General features: G+C 36.8%; 1 protein-coding gene across 1 annotated transcript; it reads left to right on the top strand.

Moving 5' to 3' along the window:
- Nucleotides 1–8631: 8631 nt before the first annotated feature.
- Nucleotides 8632–10005, top strand: LOC124888956. The gene is made up of 4 exons (XM_047400241.1): nucleotides 8632–8757; nucleotides 9184–9336; nucleotides 9418–9528; nucleotides 9595–10005. The coding sequence occupies exons 1-4, from the start codon at nucleotides 8632–8634 to the stop codon at nucleotides 10003–10005; spliced, it is 801 nt and encodes a 266-aa protein (XP_047256197.1).
- Nucleotides 10006–20933: the final 10928 nt, after the last annotated feature.

Genomic DNA, 20933 nt, shown 5'->3' with positions numbered 1-20933 from the left:
ATCAAGAAAATAGAAAAAGTTAAAAAAAAAGAGAAAAAGAGAAAAGCAAAAGAAAAGAAAAAGAGAGAAAAAGAGGTTAATAAGTGGACCCCACAAGTTAAGGTAGTGCCAAGGAGGTTAGTCACTCTAAATGCTGTATAATATCATACCAGCCCTAGCCTACATTACAAGCCAAAGAAAGACCTATAGTGATCGTAGAGTACCTATCTGGAAACCTTGGTAATGACGAGAAGGGCAAGCATATGGTATTTGGTATACACTGGTTTGAACTTCATTTTGAGAGTCAGTGTTTTTGTGATGATCCCCGTGTTTATATTTTTGATATCGGACATGAGAAAAAGAGGGGAATTTCTTTGTTGTGAGGGCACACTAGTATCTTTCTAAGTTACTTACTTGTTTGGATCGTGTACGTTCATACATGCATGATTGTTGGTACTTAGTTGATGCCATGGGTAGAAGCCTTTGTGATACATTGTTTCTTTTCAATAAATTGCACTGTAATTTTGAGTTGGATGACCTTGGGGATGGTAAACTGAGTTTTGAGCTAAATGGATTGTTGACTGTTGAGTGTTCGTTGTATTCTCTTAGTTAGTTGTTGCTTGAGGAGAAGCAATTGTTTTAAGTTGAGGGTGTTGATGTGTGAGCAAATGCTAACACATTTAATGCTTTTAAGCTCAAAAAAATTATGAATTTTGAAGTAAATCCTGTTGTTTTGATGTGTTTACTCATGATATTGCAGAAAAAGGCCGAAGAAATGAGAATAAACAATAATGGAGAAAAAGAGTTGAAAATCTGAGCAAAATATAAGAAAACATGGCTGACGACCTCCATGATGAGTCGTCAGCCTTGTGATAGTCTATCAGCATTGGCGTCAGACATAACCAGGGAGTTGCAGTTTCAGGAGCTATTTTGACGACGCAGGTGATGTGGCCTCAAAGTTGTGATAAGGCGACAAGAATGGCGCCATCCTTACGAAGAAAGTTAGCATGTGAAGAAGATATATAAAGACGTTGGTGATACGCTGTCAGATCCTTGATGCGGTGTCTGCCACATCATCAGCCTAAGACAGAACCTGAAGGCAACTGAAGCTTCTCTGATGCCATCCGAGATAGGGCGTCAACCTAGGTGTCACCTATTCCAAACAATTTTATTAATTATGTTATTTTATTTCCTTCATTAGGCTTTATTATAAATAGCATCTTTTAGGGTTTTGATTCATTCGCAATTCATCTATCAGACATCAACTCTAAGAAGAGAGACGTATTTTTGCTCTCTTTCATAAAATATTCTTATGTTTTCATATCAACTATTTTTGGGGTTTCTACCTTGTGATTTAAATCGGAGGAACTACTTGTTGTTTTCTATCGATTCGTAAGTTTATCATTATAATCATGAATTCAACTTCTTATTTCGTTCATCAAATCATGAGCGGCTAATTTCATTAGCTGGAGTTATGGTATCCATGGATTAGGGTTTGATATGATACTAGGTGTTTAACGGATTCAAAGAGTAGTAAAACATCTTGAAATTCTGTTGTTTTAACTAAAATCTAGTGGTTGCAAACATTAGGTTATGCCTTAGGTTTTATTTTATTCTAAATGAGAAATAAACTAGAGGACGTGAATTATCAATAGGGACTCGGAAGCTACCAACCTTCTGTTTAATGATTAATGTTGTAACTGGATTAATCTAGTTGAGATAACAGCATATTGGAAATAGATTAGTTATCCAAGTTTGAGAGAATTAGATAATAAATTGTCTGATGAGGTCATGAGATAATTGATAAAGTATAATCATCAGGGGTATTCTGTTGTCCTACTCATTCCGATAATCTCTAGCATTACCTAGTATCTATCAATTCCCGAAACCCTTGGTGAACATAGCTGTGGTTTCCCATTTATCTTAATTACAAACACTGAAGTATCGAAAGTGATATTTAATACACCGTGAACTTAAATCCCCATCTTTTGAAAATAGTAAACTACCAGTAAAATCTTTCGTAAACAAATCAAAGATCACACCCTATTCCCTGTGGGATTCAACCCCAACCTAGTTGGGTTTTATATTGACAACGATCGCTTACACCTATTCAAGAGTATAATTTGAGCGTTATCACAATAACATCGGTGAGTAAGTAAAACCAAGTGACAACTTTAAAATTCAAAGCCAACTACATAAGTTGGTCTTTGGAAGCTAAAGAAGGATTTACAGTGCGATCAGCTTGGCAATACATCAGAGATAAAGGGCAAATCAGTGATACTTACAAGTGTATATGGGTTAAGGGGTTGACCTTTAAGATTGGTTTCTTTATGTGAAGGTTATGGAGGAACAGAATACCTGTAGATAATAATGTTAGAAGATAGGGTTTGTAAGGTCCATCAAAATGTTGGTGTTGTGATAAACCTGCAGTGGAGAAAATAACATGTATTCAGAAGATCTTATTATGCTAATAGGACCAGGTCCTACTTTTCTTCTTTTACAGGTATAACTATTCAAGGACTAACATGGAGGAATACTGTAACTACATAGTAGAAGGCAAGAGCTATGAAGAGAGAACTACCTTATTTTCAAGCCTTACCTAGTATTATACTATGTGAGATTTGGATGAGGAGGAATAAAAAGAACCATGAGAACAAGAATACCACTGGATTGCGACTCATTCATAAAATAACAAGGAATTTGAGGTTGTTATTAAAGGTCTGGAAACTAAAATTTGAGTTCTCTATGGAATGGCAATAGATACTGGAGGAGTTTGATAAAATTAAATGCAAAATGAAAGTCACAATTGTGCAATGGGAGGCACCAGAACATAGATGGGTCAAATACAATATAGATGGAGTTTTCTAAGAAGCAGAGGGAAAGAGTTCTTATGCTTATTGTTTGATAGATGAAGCAGGGTATCTATTATATGCTCATGCAGTAACACAATCATATGCAGACAGTATGCAAGAAGAAGCAAATGCTATATTATAGGCAACTAAACATTGCAGGCAAATACAATTTGAAAAAGTAATATTTTAAATGGATTCACTCTTCATACAGATGATACTAATAGGAAGCGGGAAAAGTCCATGGAGCATAGCAAGTATTATCAGAAAAATTCAACAATAATTGCAAGATAAACTAGCAATTTAGTAATATATTTATAGAGAGGGAAACAAGATGGTAGATTGTCTTGCTAATTTAGTTGTAGAGTCGGGAGGAACAGTCAGTTTTATTAGTTTTTAGCAGTTAGAAAAAAGAGGTAAAGATATTGTTAATAGTGATAAATGGAACAGACCCTATTTAAGGATTACACCAATTGAAAGATAAAGGGAAAACAGGGGACAAGACATGGTAGTTACAAGGTATATATAAGCGTCACAAAACTACAACAAAAAGAAGAGAAGGTATTCACTATCCTTTTCAATCGCAACCACAAGAAATGATTCACATCACCATGGGAAGATTTAGCCTTTTGTCATCCATATCTTAATAGAAATAATGCTAATTTTAGGATAAATATGCATAAGTTAAAGGAATTAAGAGAAAATCAGCTGAAGAAATCAAGATCAGTTGAGAATACAATCTAATAGAGAAAGATGTACTTATGTTTGGGAGCTGGAACAAAAAAAGAAAGAAAGGAAGAAACATGGTAGATACAAGGTACAATCAAACATCAGAAAAAATCGAAGCTATTCACTATCCTTTTCAATTGCAATATGGTGGAGAAATGAGCTTGTACACAGGAAGAGGCATAGATCACTGTAGAGAAAGGAAAGGAAGCCACTTTGTTCAAATTGGAAACCCTACTAACACTAAGTGTGTATTTGTTTTGTTTTGTTTTTCGTTTTCTATTTGTGTCAAGTTTTATTTGAACCGGGTTGGATCGGGGCAAGTGTTGTTGGACCAATAATTTGTTATTATTTTTAAAATACAAATTAAACCAAAAAAAATACATAAATTGGTTGAGAAAACACCATTTTTCAAAACCAATTCTAATTTCAAAATACCAATTTAGGGGAAACCATAGATCCTTAATTTATTCACCATTTCCATGCACCCTACAAGTTCAAAACTATCAATAAATCATCACCAATGAAATATAAATTATGGGAAAACAATTTAGAAATCAACCATTTCAAAATCCTTAACCTTTACAAAACCCACATTTAAATCCACACAATTTAAACAATGTAAAACTCACAATTTGAATAAATTATGAATTGGGGAAGACTAATATGCCTAAAATACCAAAGTTTATGGACAGAGGTAACTCACTTCTTAAAAACCCTTAGTATTTTAACCTTGGTGAGTTTAGAAAGAGGAGAATTTATTTTGATTTTGTTATGAATAATAACTAACCCCGTTGAGTGATTTATGGTTTTGGGGTCTAAATAAGGTAAAAGAGAAATTGACTAGGATACCCTTAGTAAAAAGACTAAAAATTATTGTCCAAACACTACGGGTGACCTTAAAATTTGTAGGGTAACCTTATGACTTGTTAGGTCCCACTTGTAGTCTAGAGAGTGTACATGATCACAAAAACTGACTTAGCTAGAATTCATGCCATACGACTCTTACTCAATCATTACGACTAGCATGGTCCATTCATAATAAAAGTTGAAACAATTGGGCATAACATTGGTTAGGCTGTAAAACACACTATACGAATCATTTTGACTCCATACGACCCATTGGGAGCAACTCGTACTAGGAATAGAAAACTTAGCTACACTCACTGGTAAGGCAATGATTAGGTCCTTAATACTCCTCAAGACTCCTTACAACTAATATAGAGAATGTTTAATCCTCTCCCATCTACTAAATTATTACCAATTATATAGTCAGTAGAAGCTCTAGTGGCATATGTACCTGCACCTCGCTCAGCTTCTTGAGTATGCCATGCTCAATTAATCATAGAAATCTAATTTAACGTGTCCTACACTATATCTCAGTGAAGATGCATACAGACATTTCCAAAAATCATGCCTATCATTTTCCTAGAACTGTCCTTCAAGGACATATAGAATATATCCAATAAATTAGACCCTATAATTTGGTGATTAGGTACCATACTAAATTTCTTTATAAACCTAAACAATGCCTCATAAATGTACTCTATAGGCAGCAGTCTAAAGTTATAAATTTCATCCTTTAACTGTAGCATCCTTGTATGAGGAAAGAAATAATTTTAAAAATATATATGAAACTCATTCCAATTTGTAATTGATCCTCTAGGAAGTTCACTAGCCATAATAATGCTTCACAAGTCAAAAAAATGGAGCCTACCTCAATCTCAAGCCTTCATGGTTCACCCTCGAAATGGTGTACAACATGCAGTTCCACGTAAAATTAGAAAGATTTATGTTTGCATCATATGTTGAAAACCTTGAAAACACACCCTTTAAGTTCAACAACTGGATCATTGCACTAGTAATGTCTAATTTAACATTTGGTAGAAAATAAAAGAAGTCGTGGATCCTGTCCCAGCAGGCTTAACATACCTAGTATCTTTATCTTTAACATACAGTTATAGATATTGATATGGTATTATCACCTGAGTTTTTCCACCTTAAAATCTATCTTGATTAGCATAAAATATCTCTCTATGATCTGCTACTGGCCTTGGCTTGGCTAGCTCTGCCTATTTAGCCAATCGAGCCTTCTCAGCCTCCCTTACTTGGTTAGCAACTTTTTCTAACAATGACACTGTCTATCTATGAGCAATATTTTTTATAAATTAGAGAAATAGGGGCGATATTGCAAGCAGATCACCTCGAAGTACTTCTAAATTGCCTGCTCTTACTAGTTCTATCATTGTATGTTTCTTCTGCAACAATCTCTCTGGTTTAGGATGTAAAGGGACTAAGGGATTGCCTTGACTTTGGGTGCTAGGAATACATTGATACATGCCTAACTAAAATGGAAAATAAAAACCCAAACTTTAACAGTTCTAATTCACTAATTAACTACATATTCCTCTGCAACAGAATAAAAAATTTGATCACGCCCAACCTACACCTTCAATCTGAAGATATTGCGGTTGTTGTCAAGTAAACCAACCAAAGTTGGGGTAGATCCCATGGATAATAGGCTAAAATATTTTCTCAAACTTTATAAGATATCAGGAAGTGTTATAAAGAAGAAGGGGGGTTTTTGTATCAAGTAGTAAGAAGAAAATATTTTGGATACCTTTTGGTTGTAATATATCGGAGAGAGAAACTAGGACTGTGTTCCCCATTTCTTCATAAACCGATAGGATTGTCATGCTTAATCTGACTAAATTAACAACTATGGATCAAGGTGACGACATTAGCAATATGTCATCACAAGTGTGGTAAGACGTCAGAAGATGCCGTCAGATGGGGTAGAACATGGTGAAATAAGCTGAAGGTCTGATGATATTTATGACACGCCGTCACTCCTCTGGTAATCCATCGGAGGACATCGTTAGGGTGAATCAGATCAGGTTAAGAAGGCACGACTTCTAACGACATATTTAAGACACCGTCAGAAACATGATAATTAACACCAATATGCCGTCACCTAGATCCGAGCCCAGCTGTGATTTTGTTATTTTATTACCTTAATTAGGCTTTGCTATAAATAGGAATTTTGAGGGTTTTTAAATTATCAATTTTTCAGATTTCAGAACAAGAACTTGGGAGAGTGAAATAGGTACATTATTCTCTTTCACCAATTATTCTTAGTTTTATTTCTTATCAACTATTCTTGCGTTTCTAACTTGGGATTTAATTAAAGAAATTTCTTGTTGTTTTCCATCTATACGTAAGTTAATTATTACCATCATGAATTCAACTTGTGATTTCTTTCATCAAATTATGAGCGGCTAATTCCATTAGCCACGGTTATGGGATCCAAGGATTAGGGTTTGATATGATGCTAGGTGTTTACCAGATTCAAGGAGTAGCAGAACATCTTGAAATTCTATTATTTTAACTGAAATCTAGTGGTTGCAAACATTAAATTATGTCTTAGGTTTTATTTGCTTCTAATGGAGAAATAGACTAGAGGATGGGAATTATTAACAGGGAGTCGGAAGCTACCAACCGACTGTTTTTTTGATTAATGTTGTAACTAGATTAATCTACCTGAGATAACATCCATTTCGATATAGATAAATTATCTAAGTTCGAGAGAATTCAATAATAAATTGTCCGGTGAGGTCGAAAGGTAAGTCAGATAGGATCATAGTTAGGGATATTCTATTGTTCTACTCATTCGAAGGGTCTCTAGCATTACTTAGTATCTGTCAATACCTGAAACCTTTGGTGATCATAACTCTGGTTTCCCATATATATTGATAACAACACTATAATTCAAAAAGTGAAGATTGATTCATTGTGAACTTTAAACCCCATCTTTCAGAAACAATGAACTACTAGTAAAGTATTTTGTAAGCAAATTGCCGTTCACACCCTATTCCTTGTGGGATTCGATGCCAACCTAGTTAGGTTTTATATTGACAATGATCTCTTACACCCATTCAAGAGTGTAATTTGAGCGTTATCGAAAATGGCGCCGTTGCCGGGGAATACGGTTGTAGATTGAAAATTTTGTGTGCAAAAATTTGCTGATAGTTAAGCTTCCTTGATTTACGTTTATTTGTTGTTTTTATTTATTGTAGGTACTGTGTTGTTTATGCCAAAAATGAGAAGTTTCAAAGCACCACTATTACCAATTAACCCGAAACCTCAACTAATTAGAAAAATGGCTGAACAACAGGAAGCAGAAAGATTAGCTGTTTTAGCCAAGGCTCAGGTGAATGTGCAAAATTTGGGTCAACAAGCACATCACCAAAACCCTAATGATGAGGACTTGGGTTATATGGAATTGCTGAATCCTTAAAACCCAAAGAGAGTGGAGCAAGTTGTTGCACCAGTGCAGCGAAACATCAATAGAAATCTCCTAGCTCGAGGTAGATATGGTCAACAGCCTATGCACTATGAGGCTGATGACGATGATGAATGGATGGATGGAGCTGGTGCAACCGGTGCTATCATCCCGCCACCGTTAGTACCAGGTGCAAAGTTCAGCATAACAAGTTCCATGATCCAACTCCTAAATCTGAAGGGGTTATTTGGAGGCTTGCCTAGTAATGATCCTAACATGAATCTAGGAGTGAGCCAGAATGCAATCAGATTGATGTTATTTCCATTGTCTCTGTCTGGAGAGACAAGAATATGGTAGAATGAGTTAGAGCCTGATTCTATAACCAACTGGAGACAGTTGAAAGATGCATTCCTATAATAATTATTTCCACCCTTCAGAAGGGTACAGTTGAGGGACGAGATTAGCAACTTCAGACAGCTTCTAAATAAAGCACTGCATGCAACTTGGGAAAGGTTTAAGAAAACACTTGCACAATGTCCGATCACCAATATGAAGGACTTTCATTTGATGGATACTTTGTACAGAGCTTTCAACTCTATGACATAAAAAATAGTCGACGACGCTGCAGGTGGTTCGTTCATTAACCTCTCTTTTCTGGATGCTTCTAACATGCTAAATAGAATGACCAAGGAAAGTCAGGCTTGGCACACTAGGGAATCTGTAGTGGCTAGCCCTACTATTACTGGTGGTATTGCTGTAGAACAACATAGAAGAGATAAGGAGTGAGATCAGGATATGTCTCACTTGAAGACGCAGATGGACTTGCTGGCTAGGCACTTGCTATCCAGCAAGATTGAAATGATTAAGGCTGTGGATGCTCAGGGTACCATATCTGTAATTGTTGATGCTGAGGCCAACTATGTGAGTAATTAGGGGGGTTTTCGAGGCAATAGCCAAGGGAACCAAGGTTGGACTTTCTGTAATAAGCCTGATTGTAAAGATAAGGAGCAGGGACATTGGTGAAATAATAAGGACAGGAGTGGATTGTATGTTCCTCCTGGAAGTTAGGATGGTGCATCTACTAGTTCTGGCAAGATGTCCATGGAGGATATGATGGAAAAGCTATTGAAGGGAGTCGAAGCTACTAACTTAGGGGTGACTAATATGAAAAGTGAGTTTTTTACCCTCAGTCAGTTAGTTAGCTCACACTCTACTTCTATTGAGTAGTTGGATCAATAGATGAGTTAACTGTTGGCTACTCTAAACCAGATAAAAGTGGGCACTTTACCTAGTAATACGGTTTAGAACCCGCGGACGGATGGCTCTTGTTTGGAAATTACCACCCAGAGTGGTAAGCTGTTATCTAGCCCTTCTATGAGCAAAGCTATGGAAAAGGAGGTAAGTGTTGATGAATCAGAAGCAAGAAATCCAGTGGAGTCCGAGAAGGTAGATGGCTTTGTTGACATGTCAAAGAAAGAAGACGACAAGAAAGAGGAAGTGGTATGGAAACAAATGCCTAGACCAACACCTCTATTTCCTCAGAGGTTGAAGAAGAAAGAAGACAATGAAAAATTTAGCAAGTTCATGGCAGTAATAAAACGACTGACAGTAACAGTGCCATTGATGGAAGCACTTGAGCAAATGCCAAGCTATGCTAAATTTATGAAGGACTTGCGAAGAAAGAAGCGGAAGGTATGTAGTGAGACGGTGGACAAGATCCATCACTGTAGGGCAGTTTCTTCGTAATCCTTAGTGCAGAAAAAGCCTGATCCTGGAGTATTTACTATACTGTGCACAATGGGTTCCATAAAGTTTACAAGAGCTTTATGTGACTTAGGAGAAAGTATTAATCTGATGCCTTTTGAGATCTACAAGAATCTGGGATTGAGGGATCCTACCCTCACAACGATGCATCTTGTGAAGGTAGAAAGATCGGTAATGCTACCAGTGGGTGTTTTGCATGATGTGCCGGTAAAAGTGGACAACTTTATTTTACCTGCAGACTTTGTGATATTGGATTGCGATGTTGATTTTGAAGTACCCATCATTTTGGGTAGACCATTATTATCCACTGGGAGAGTATTGGTTGATATGGATCTCACTGAGCTCATGTTCAGATATGAAAAAAGGAGGCCAGATTTAAAATGCAACCTCCTACAAAGCAGTTGAAAGAGATGAACATCTTCTCGGTTATGGATGTATTCCACAGAGGTGGTAATGAAATAGTGATACGGCATCTTGACGAAGTCTGAGTAGTCAAGATGACCAAGTCGTGCCACGAGGCTAAATTAGGCGCTATTGGGAGGCATCCCAAAATTTTATTTTCATTCATTTTTAGGTTAGTTTTTATTCTTATAGTGAGGTTTTTAATACCTGGAAGGTGAAATCAAGATTATCTGCTAAAAGGACCCTGACGACATTTATGCTAAAACGTCACACCTGTGATGGCTTACCAAAAAATGACGTTATAGACTCCTAGTATGAAGAAATGTCTGCCTAACCCTGATGATATTTCCTACCGAGTTACTACAACTCTGACGACATTTCTCTATGTCGTCAGGTATTACGGGCCCAGCTGTTAAGTTGTATCTGACCCGGCCCAGGCTTAAACTCTTCACCTTTCCATTTTTTTATTTTGTTTCCATGATTATTTATTTCCTTCCTTAGTAAGAATATCTAATATTTTGTGCTCTGAGCTGACGACATTTGTGGTAGGACATCACATCTGTGATGGCTTACCACAAATGCCATCATAAGTTAAATAAAAAAATGAGGTTCTGTTATGGTCTAACGACGTATCTGATACGTCATCACAGGTGTGACATCTTACCAGACAATGTCGTCAAAAGTTTAGAAATTTCAGTAGTCACTGCTTGAGGCTAATGACGTCTATGGTAAGCCGTCAGAAATACGATGACTTACATGCCATCAAGCCTCTAAACTAAAACTGTAGTGAACCATTTTTATGGATTCTAAGTAACCGATGCATCTTTTTTATTTATATGATTTAGAACACTGAAAATCAACTCTAACTTGTTGTAGGAATAAAAATGACACCCAAATCAAAGAGTCCTGACACTCCAAAGAAAGTGGCAAAGCCAAAAGTGCTTCAAGATATTATTAATAAGGACTCTGACTATGAAGATAAAGAACCACTTCTCAGGTGGAAGAGAAAGAAACCAACCCCAAAGGTATCTCCTCAACCTAAACCCATTCAGGTAAAGGATAGTAATGATACTGAAACTACTACCCCACTTGAGAATGAGTCCTTTACGCTAGAGGGTTCTAATAAAATTGAGTTCGAATAGCCTGATTCTGAGAAGGCTGAATTTGAAGAGTCTGGTCTGAGGAGATAGAATTGGGACCACCATCCTCAAAAAAGCAAAGTGACGATGATTCTCCAATTCAGAGAGCTTTACTGAGATGCAAAAACCTGGAGGTTAAAGATAATGTCAGATGGCTCATTCTAAAGGATGAGAAGGTATATTGTGATGGTATATGCAGAACTCAGTGGAGAACTGTTTGGAGACCTATCTTTGAAGAAAAATAAATCATTACCAAAGGGTTGATCAACTACCCAGAGGTGATGAAAAAGTGCCAAGATTATCATCTCGAGTGGACTACCAGAATAGGATATTTCTATAGTCCTACAGTAGTATAGGAGTTCTATGAAAACTACCAAGCGGACCAGGAAAATAGATGCAAGGAAGGTAAGAGAATATCAGACATGCCATTACTGGATAAAATTGCCATGAGGGGAGTGATGGTGAGTATCTCAGACACAATAATCAACCGATTTCTTCATGGGCCAAACTTTAATGTTAAGGATACTTCACCCATATTCTATGCCAGTTTGAAAGATCGAGCTAATCAGTGTATATGGTTGGTGACTCACAAAGCGGATGGAGAGCCTATTTGGTAGACCAACTCGAATGAAAGGATATACAAAGCTTCTTTGACGCCTGAGGCAAAGTTTTAGTGGGGCATAGTGCACACACACTTGATCCCTACAGAAAATGATAATCTACTAGGAGGTGACAAGACCGTACTAGGTTTTAGTCTAGTGACTGGGATGTCCCTGGATTTTGGTAAAATTATTATTGAGGAGATAAATATTCAGGTGTCTAGGCCCGACATTGTATATCCATTCCCGTGTCTGATCACTAGGCTATGTGGAACAACAAATATGCCCAAGATCGTAGGTGTGGCTGAGGATGTAGCTACCAGAAAGACTCACAACCCAATCAGAACTGAGGAAAATCTACTTGCCTTGAGGCTTGAGAGGGGAGCATAGGTAGAAGTTGAGCCTCCTATTCCAGATTCTTGTTCAGTGCCTACTGTGGAGGCATAAGCTCTTGAGGCTGCAGCAGTACTACCACTACCACCTTCAGCACAAGTAGGTTTAGTGGCTGCAACTGAATCAGCTGCATCAGCTTCTGCAGCACCATCAAGACTTTCTTTCAACTTGGCAAACTTCAGAAAGATTAATGGACAAACTTAATGGTGCAAGGCTCAGCTGAAGAAGTTTGCCAAGCAGTTTGCAGCTGCAGTAGATAAGAGAATCAGTGCTGCACTTGAGTCTTATGAGTCCTTAGCTACTAGGTTTTCTGACTTGGAAAATTGGTTTGATGTATGAGAAAGACAAATATGGAGTACAGAGCTTAAACAGTTCAAATCTGTGTTTAAGTAGATGAAGATGGAGTTTAGGGTGATTAGACAGCTCTAGTGCATTACAGTAATAGAAGATGTGCCCTAGGAGCCCGAAGGTGAATTAAAGTTGCTTGATCTTGTTGAACAGCCCATACAGACCAAAAAAAACAAAAAAAAATGATAAAAAGAGAGAGTGAAAGAGAAAGAGACAAGGAGATGATGAGAATAAGGGCAAAGCCGAGAAAGAGGCAAAGAAAAAGAAGAAGGCTCAAAAAATAGGAGTAGAAGAGAAGACGCAAGCAAGTGATAAGGTAGTGGCCACTGACAAAGAGATCCTGAAAAATGAAATACAAGCATCCCTAGACAACCACTTGAGAAGGGAGGAGGCACTCCGAGATAGATCCGTAAGAGCCTCATCCAGTGCACCTCCTTCAGATGCAGTAGTAGCTGAGCCAGCATAGCAGCAGGCTATAGATATGTCCCCACCGGACATACTGATGTGGGGCTAAAACCCCATGATCCTCGTACTTGATCTCTACCAGGTATGCCCTAAACCCTTAGTTTTATTTATTTCTGATTTTAAGTTAAGGGTGTGGGGGTATATTATCGTTGTACCAATTGTGTCAGTAACTAGGAGAAGTACTTATACTTGAAGCAGTCTGCATGTTTGATGAATTTTTGAGCACCTCTCCATTGGTTTGATTGCAGGACTGTGTGAACAATATTAAATTGTGACCATGTGTGAATCTTATTATGAAGTTATAGTAACTTGACAATCACTGCCAAACATTTGCATAAACTGGATGAGTATTAGCTAGTGATATGCTTATGTGTTAAGTGTGTGTGAGGCTTTACTGCGTTCCCTTTGTATTGCCTAATTGTGAACTTGCCCGGTTCGTCTTACCATAGGCCGTTTTTCAATTTCAGTCACCTTTAGGCTAAATGACCTTCCCTATAATACATTATACCCCTTGGTCACCGTGTGTGCCTAAATTGACCATTTTCTTTCTATGAAACCCATCACCTTTCCTTTTAAAATCATAATGAACTTGTTTTGGCCCTGGTCCTCCTTGGACACTATGCTCCTTGAGTTAGGTAAACAACCTAAGTTGAGGGTGGCTATTATCGGGGTGCGTGAGATAAACTAGGTTTGAAGAACAGTAAAATAAAAAGAAAAAAAAGTTCTTAAAAAGAAATTGATAGTTGAATGTTGGTGAAAAACAGTAATAAAATGAAAATTGTTTGAATAAAAAGAAAGACCACACCCTATTTTGTGATCAAGAGAAAAGAAAAAGATAAAATGAGGTTAATAAGTAGACCCCACAAGATAATGTAGTGGTAAGGAGGTTAGTCACTCTAAATGTTTTTTAATACCATACCAGCCCCTATAATACGTTACAAGCCTGAGAAAGGCCTATAGTGATCCTAGCTTACCTGTCTAGACACATCGGTAATGATGATAAGAGCAAGTATATGGTACTTGGCATACACTGGTTTAACTTAATTCTGAGTGTGAGAGCCTTTGTGATTATCCCCAGGATTATACCTTGATTGATGATAATGAGAGAAAAGGGAAATTTCTTTGCTGGGAAGGCATAATAGGTATACTACCAGTTTTTGACTTGTTTTGGTAAATGTGATATAGATGCATGTAGGAGTGTCATTTTCGAATTGATGCCATACCTTGATTCCTATGCGTTGCATGGTTATTTTCAAAAATTTGGCACAACTAATTTTTATGTTGATTGACCTTGGAGAGGATGCATGTGTTTTTTAGCAAAGTCGAGTGACTGGCTGCTGATTGTATTTTGTATTCTATTAGTTGTGTTTTGGTTGTTTGAGGACAAACAATTGTTTTAAGTTGAGGGTGTTGATGTGTGAGCAGATGCTAACATATTTGAGATTTTTAACTCTAAATAATTGCGAAGTCTTAAGCAACCTTTGGTTGTTTTTGATCGTTTTCTTGTGATATTGTAGTTGTAGCAAGGATGGGTGGAAAACATAGAAAAGATGAATGAAATAAGTAAAATTTGGTACAAGTAAGCTGATATGAGTCTGACGGCCTTTTTTGCAAGCCATCAAAGATGTGGTAAGCTACCAGAAAAAGGCGTTAGGAAGAACAGTGAAGAAGAGTTACTGGATGAAGGTGACGACATTCGCAATATGTCATCACAAGTATGTTAAGCCATCAGAATATACCGTCAAGTGGGGTAAAACATGATGAAATAAGTTGAAGTTCTAACGACATTTGCTACATGACGTCACTCCTCTAGTAAGCCATTAGAGGACATCATTAGAGTGAGGCTGAATAGGTTAAGAAGGCACGACTTCTGATGACATATCTGAGACGCCGTCAGAAGCCTGATGATCAACACCAATATACTTTCACCTAGATCTGAGCCCAGTTGTGATTTTGTTATTTTATTACCTTAATTATACTTTAGTATAAATAGGAATTTTGAGGGTTTTTAAATTATAAAGTTTTCATTATTCAAAACAAGAACTTGGGAGAGAGAAACAGGTACATTGTTCTGTTTCGCCAATTATTCTTAGTTTTCTTTATTATCAACTATTCTTGGGTTTCTAACTTGGGATTTAATTAAAGAAATTGTGTTTTGTTTTCCATCTATACGTATGTTGAATATTATTATCATGAATTCAACTTGTGATTTCTTTCATCAAATAAGGAGCGGCTAATTCCATTAGTCGGGGTTATAGGATCCAAGGATTAGGGTTTCATATGATGCTCGGTGTTTAACGCATTCAAGGAGTAGTAAAACATCTTAAAATTCTGTGGTTTCAACTAAAATCTAGTGGTTGCAAACGTTAGATTATGCCTTAGGTTTTATTTTCTTCTAACGAAGAAATAGACTAGAGGACAGGAATTATCAATAGGGACTCGGAAGCTACAAACCTTCTATTTAATGATTAATGCCGTAAATGGATTAATCTACCTGAGATAACATCCGTTTGGATATAGATAAATTATCTAAGTTTGAGAGAATTAGATAATAAATTATCTGGTGAGGTCGAGAGATAAATTAGATAGGATCATAGTCAGGGATATTCTGTTGTTCTACTCATTCCGAGGGTCTCAAGCATTACTTAGTATCTGTCAATACTCGAAACCTTTGGTGATCATAACTCCAAATTCCCATTTATATTGATAATAACACTATATTTTAGAAATTCAATATTGATTAATTGTGAACTTTAAACCCCCATCTTTCGGAAATATTAAAGTACTAGTAAAGTATTTTGTAAACAAATGGACGTTCACACCCTATTCCTTGTGGGATTCTTCCGTAACCTAGTTGGTTTTTATATTGACAACGATCGCCTACACCTATTCAAGAGTGTAATTTGAGCATTATCACCCTACTTAGAAGTGAGAAGAGGTGAACATAGATTTTATGATTGGTTTACCTCTTTCGCGTCATCATCACTATTCTATTTGGGTTGTTATAGAATGGTTGACTAAGTCAGGGCATTTCCTGCCAGTGCATACATCATATACAGTAGAGGATTACGCCAAGTTATATATCCGATAGTTAGTCAGATTGCTTTGAGTTCCCTTATATATCATATTAAATAGGGGTACTCAGTTTACTTCTCAGTTTTGGATAGCTTTCAAGTAGAGTCTTGGTACCCAAGTTATTTGAGTTTTGCTTTTGACCCGCAAATAGATGGTTATGTAGAGATGACCATCCAGACTCTAGAAGACATATTGAGGGCATGTGCTTTTGATTTCAAGGGTATTTAGGTGATAACTCTCAAATTACACTCTTTAATGGGTGTAAGCGATCGATGTCGATATAAAACCCAACGAGGTTAGCATCAAATCCCACAGGGAATATGGTGTGAACTCAATTTTTTTGAAACTTAATCCATCGATAGTTTAATATTTCCTGAAATGGGGGGTTTACGTTTAACAAGTTATTGTTTGTCACTTTACTTTTGGTTTTTGTAAATCAAGAGTTTATGAAATAACCAGAATTATGTTCACCAGGGCTTTCGGTACATGACAGATGCTAAAAGTGATTCAAGATTCAAACGGTGGGTAGGATAACAAGCTATCTTTATCGATGTCATGCTAAAATGTCTCTCGACCTACTTAAGAATTTAATTCCCTAATCCTTTCAGACTTAGGGAATTTCTATTTACTGCCCAAATTTTACCTCAGGTTAACAAACCTTGCTACAACGCTGATTATTAAATGGAGTATTTTTGACTCCCTGTTGATAATTCACTTCCTACAATATTTGATTTCTTTATCAAGCCAATCAAAGCAGGTGTGTCTACCGTTTGCAACCAATAGACATTAGTTAAAACTTCAGAATTATCAAGAAATCCTACCACCTTTTGAATCTTGAATACTTAGCAACTCATCAAGACCTAACCCTAGATCCCATAACTTAGGTTAATGGAGTTTAGCCACTTATGATGTAACGAATGAAATATGTAATTGAATTTATGATTTGAAAGATAAACTTATAGAGATGAATTATAACTAATGAATCGCAGATTACATCACAAAGGAAAAATCCCACAATACCGATAATAATCTCTCAAAAATAGTTGTGTTGTCAAAGTCAAGAAGTAAAGAGAGAAAATATCAAAATATGTTGTCCAAAACTCAAGGTGTCAACATTGTGCGGAATATTAATGGTAATAACAACAATAGTAGTAATATCTAGAAAACCCTTAAACAAATCTTTAAATAGTTTACCCTAAATAAGGAAACAAAATCAAGGTTACAGATTTTTCTCGTAATAGATGATGACTATTGGTGATGCCTTATCAGGATCCTGATGACTTATCAAGAATGTCGTCAGGTCTTCTTCAAATCTGCACTAGTCCTGTCTTAGGTTGACGGCAACTTCTGACGGCTATCAGGACTGTAACAACTTATCAAAAATGTCATCAAACTTTTGCTCTAATTCTCATATCCTGCCTAAGTTTGATGGAATTCCTAACGGCTTATCACCATTATGACGACCTATCACAAAATGTTGTCCATTCTACCAGTTAGAACTCATTCCATGTTTAAGGCTGACGACAAACTCAATAACTTATCAGACCCTTGACGTCTTATCACAAAATGTCATCCCAACTTCCACTTTACGCCAATTCTCTGTCTACTGATGATGACCAACTTGATAGCTTAACACAGGGCTAACGAATTATCACAAATGTCATCACCCACACTTGTCTTAAAATTTCTTCAAATTTCAACTTCTTTGATTCAATCATGTTGTTTTTCTATCATATCAGCTTAAACTGCAAAATCAAACATAAACTAATAAAAAATAACTAAAGTTTCTCCAGACCTTCCAATTATTTAGAGTTAAAAGCCTCAAATGTGTTAGCATATGCTCATACATGAACACCCTTAACTTAAAACAATTGCTTGTCCTCAAGCAACTGAAACATAACTAAGAGAATACAAATTATAATTTGGCAGCTAACTGCTCATATTAGTTCAGAATAATTTCACCATCTCAAAGGTCTGTCAATTTAAAACTCACTGTTGATGATTTGAAGAACAACCATGAAACTCATAAGCATCAAGATATGGCAAAAATTTAGCAATAAAAATCATTCCATACCAAGATCACACTATCTGAACAAGTCAGTGGCTTAGCAACATACCCAATGTGCCCTTACAACAAATAAATCCCTTTTTCACTCATATCAGAATTCACATACATAAACATAGGGATAATCACAAGTCTCACTCTCAAAATTAAGTTCCAAAACTGCATGACAAATTCCCTAGGCTTGCCCTTATAGTCAGTACCCAAATCTTCAATTAGGCCAGTTAGGATCACTTTAGGCATTTTCTTAGGCTTGTAGTATAGGCTAGGGGTGGGTATGATATTCATGGATATTTTAGAGTGACTATGCCTCCTTGACACTACACTAAACTCTTAGGGTTTCACTTCTCAACCTCATTTTCTTTCTCTTCTTTTATTGATCACACAGGCACAAGATGGATGCTGTCTTTGCAATCATCATATTATCTTTTTATCATCTTTAACACATCTTTCTCTTTTATTATTCCTTTTTCACCACACCCAACTTTTTATTCTTTTCTCTTATTCTACCTCTCTTCATGCATATTTTGCATCACGAACCCCTATGATAGCCACCCTCAACTTAGGCTGTTTGCCTAAGTCAAGGAGCATAGTGTCCAAGGAGGACCGGGGCTAACACAGGTTCATTGTGAAGTAAATAGGAAGGTGAGAGGTTTCATAGAAAGAAATAGGCATATAGGCTCAAATTAGGGATCAAAGGATATTATTCACATTGGGAAGATCATTTAGTCTGAAAGTGGGTTAGAATAAAAAATGGCCTATGAACCTTTCCTAACCCCTATCCTACAACCTAGGTAGGACTAACAGGGTAAGTTCTAGATTCGGCACACAGCAGGAGCTGAGTAATACCTCACACACATACGGCACACAAGTATATCACATACGACTACTTATCCAATTCATTCAATTTGTTCAACAAAAATGGTCAAGTCGCCAGAGTAGTGCCACAAAATGATGCACTATAGTCACAGATGAATGTAATTCACACAGTTATAAACTCAAATCAATGGAGAGGTGCTCAAAAGTCACAGAATAAGCTAACTGCCTCAGGTACCTATATTACTCCTAATTATCTACCAAAAATTATTACAACAACATCCTACCCTACACCTTTAACTTAAAATTAAAAACAAAGCTAATCTAAGAGTTAGAGTATACCTGGAATAGATCAATCCCGGGGTTCATGGGTTTCCATCCATGCAGCACCTGATTTAATGTCGCGGCATGACTTAGGTACCTTGATTATTTCAAACGTCATCAAGATAGATAATGGTGATACTTTTCATTGATTTTTTTGGACCAATGTAAAGCTTGATATGTTGCCCACTTACCTTGTAGGCACTGCCGTCATCCTTTTTAAGTTCCACTACTCCAGATAAGTAGAGTTGGCTAACTTTAAAATGGCCTGACCACTTAGATTTCGGCTTACCTAGGAACAATTTGAGTCTGGAATTGAACAGAAGCACCATGTTACCCTTTTGGAAGTCTCATTTCTCTATCCTCTAATAATGGTATTTTTTCATCTTTTCTTTATATAGATCTGCTCATTCATATACCCTAAGATAGAATTCATCCATCATATTCAATTTCCCTAGTCTAAGCTCTACTACCTTCTTCTAATTCAAATTCAGCCTTTTGAGTGCCCATAAGGATTTGTGTTCCAGCTCTATTGGTAGGTGGCATGCTTTTCCATAGACAAGCTTAAATGGTGACATGACAATGGGTGTCTTAAATCCAGTCCAATAGTCCCACAGGGCATCATCGAGCTTTCAAGACCAATCTTTCTGGCTAGCATTCACCATTTTGTCAAGGATGGCTTTAATCTCTCAATTTGACACCTCTATTTTCCCACTGGTTTATGGGAGGTATGGAATAGCCACTTTGTGCTACTTCACTCTATATTTTGCTAAAGCTGCTCGAAACAGATTGTTGCAAAAATAAGATCCTCCATCTCTTATAATAGTACATTGTACTCTAAATCAAGAGAAGATATTCTTCTTGACGAAAGAAATAACCCTCTTCCCTTCATTATCAAACAGTGCTACAGCTTTAACCCATTTTAGACGTATTTAGTTGCAACTAAAATATACTTCACATCATACGAGCATACAAAAGGACCCATGAAATCAATGCCCCAGACATCAAACAATTCCACTTCAAGCATCTTAGTCAAGGGCATCTCGTGACTTTTGGAGATTGACCCCTGCCTCTGACATTGGTCATATTTCAGCACAAGCTCATGGGCATCCTTAAAAAATGTTGGCCAGTAGTAGCAACTCTGTAACACCTTTCTAGCCATTCAGTCACCTATATGATGACCCCCAACTGGGGAAGCACGACATGCTTCCAATATGAACAATACATCCCCTTTCGGTACGTATGTCCTTATAATATTGTCTGCACATTATCGAAAAAGATACGGTTCATCCCAGAAGTAATGAGTCACATCATGAAAGAATTTCTTACTTTGATGGACAGAAAGGTTTTCTGGGATGACCTCATTCAGAACATAATTTGCATAATTTGCATACCAAGGTAATTTTTCCATAGTGGTAGCCAGGATCTCCTCATCAGGAAATGCATCATTTATTTTTGTTTCATTAGTGATTTCCTATCCAACTTCCATTCTAGACAGAAGATCTGCAACCTGGTTTTCACAATATTTCCTATCTTTGACCTCAAAGTCAAATTCTTGTAGCAGCAATACCCATCTAATCACCGTTGCTTTCACATCTTTCTTAGCCATTAGATATATCAAGCCAGCATGGTCAATGTAGACCACCACTTTGGTCCCAAGCAGATAAGCTCTGAACTTCTTGAAAGCATACACTATAGCCAAAAGTTCCTGTT

The sequence above is a fragment of the Capsicum annuum genome, chromosome 11, assembly GCF_002878395.1.
Source record: "Capsicum annuum cultivar UCD-10X-F1 chromosome 11, UCD10Xv1.1, whole genome shotgun sequence".
In the NCBI taxonomy this organism is placed as follows: Eukaryota; Viridiplantae; Streptophyta; class Magnoliopsida; order Solanales; family Solanaceae; genus Capsicum; species Capsicum annuum.
This window is presented reverse-complemented; position numbering and strand designations above follow the sequence as displayed.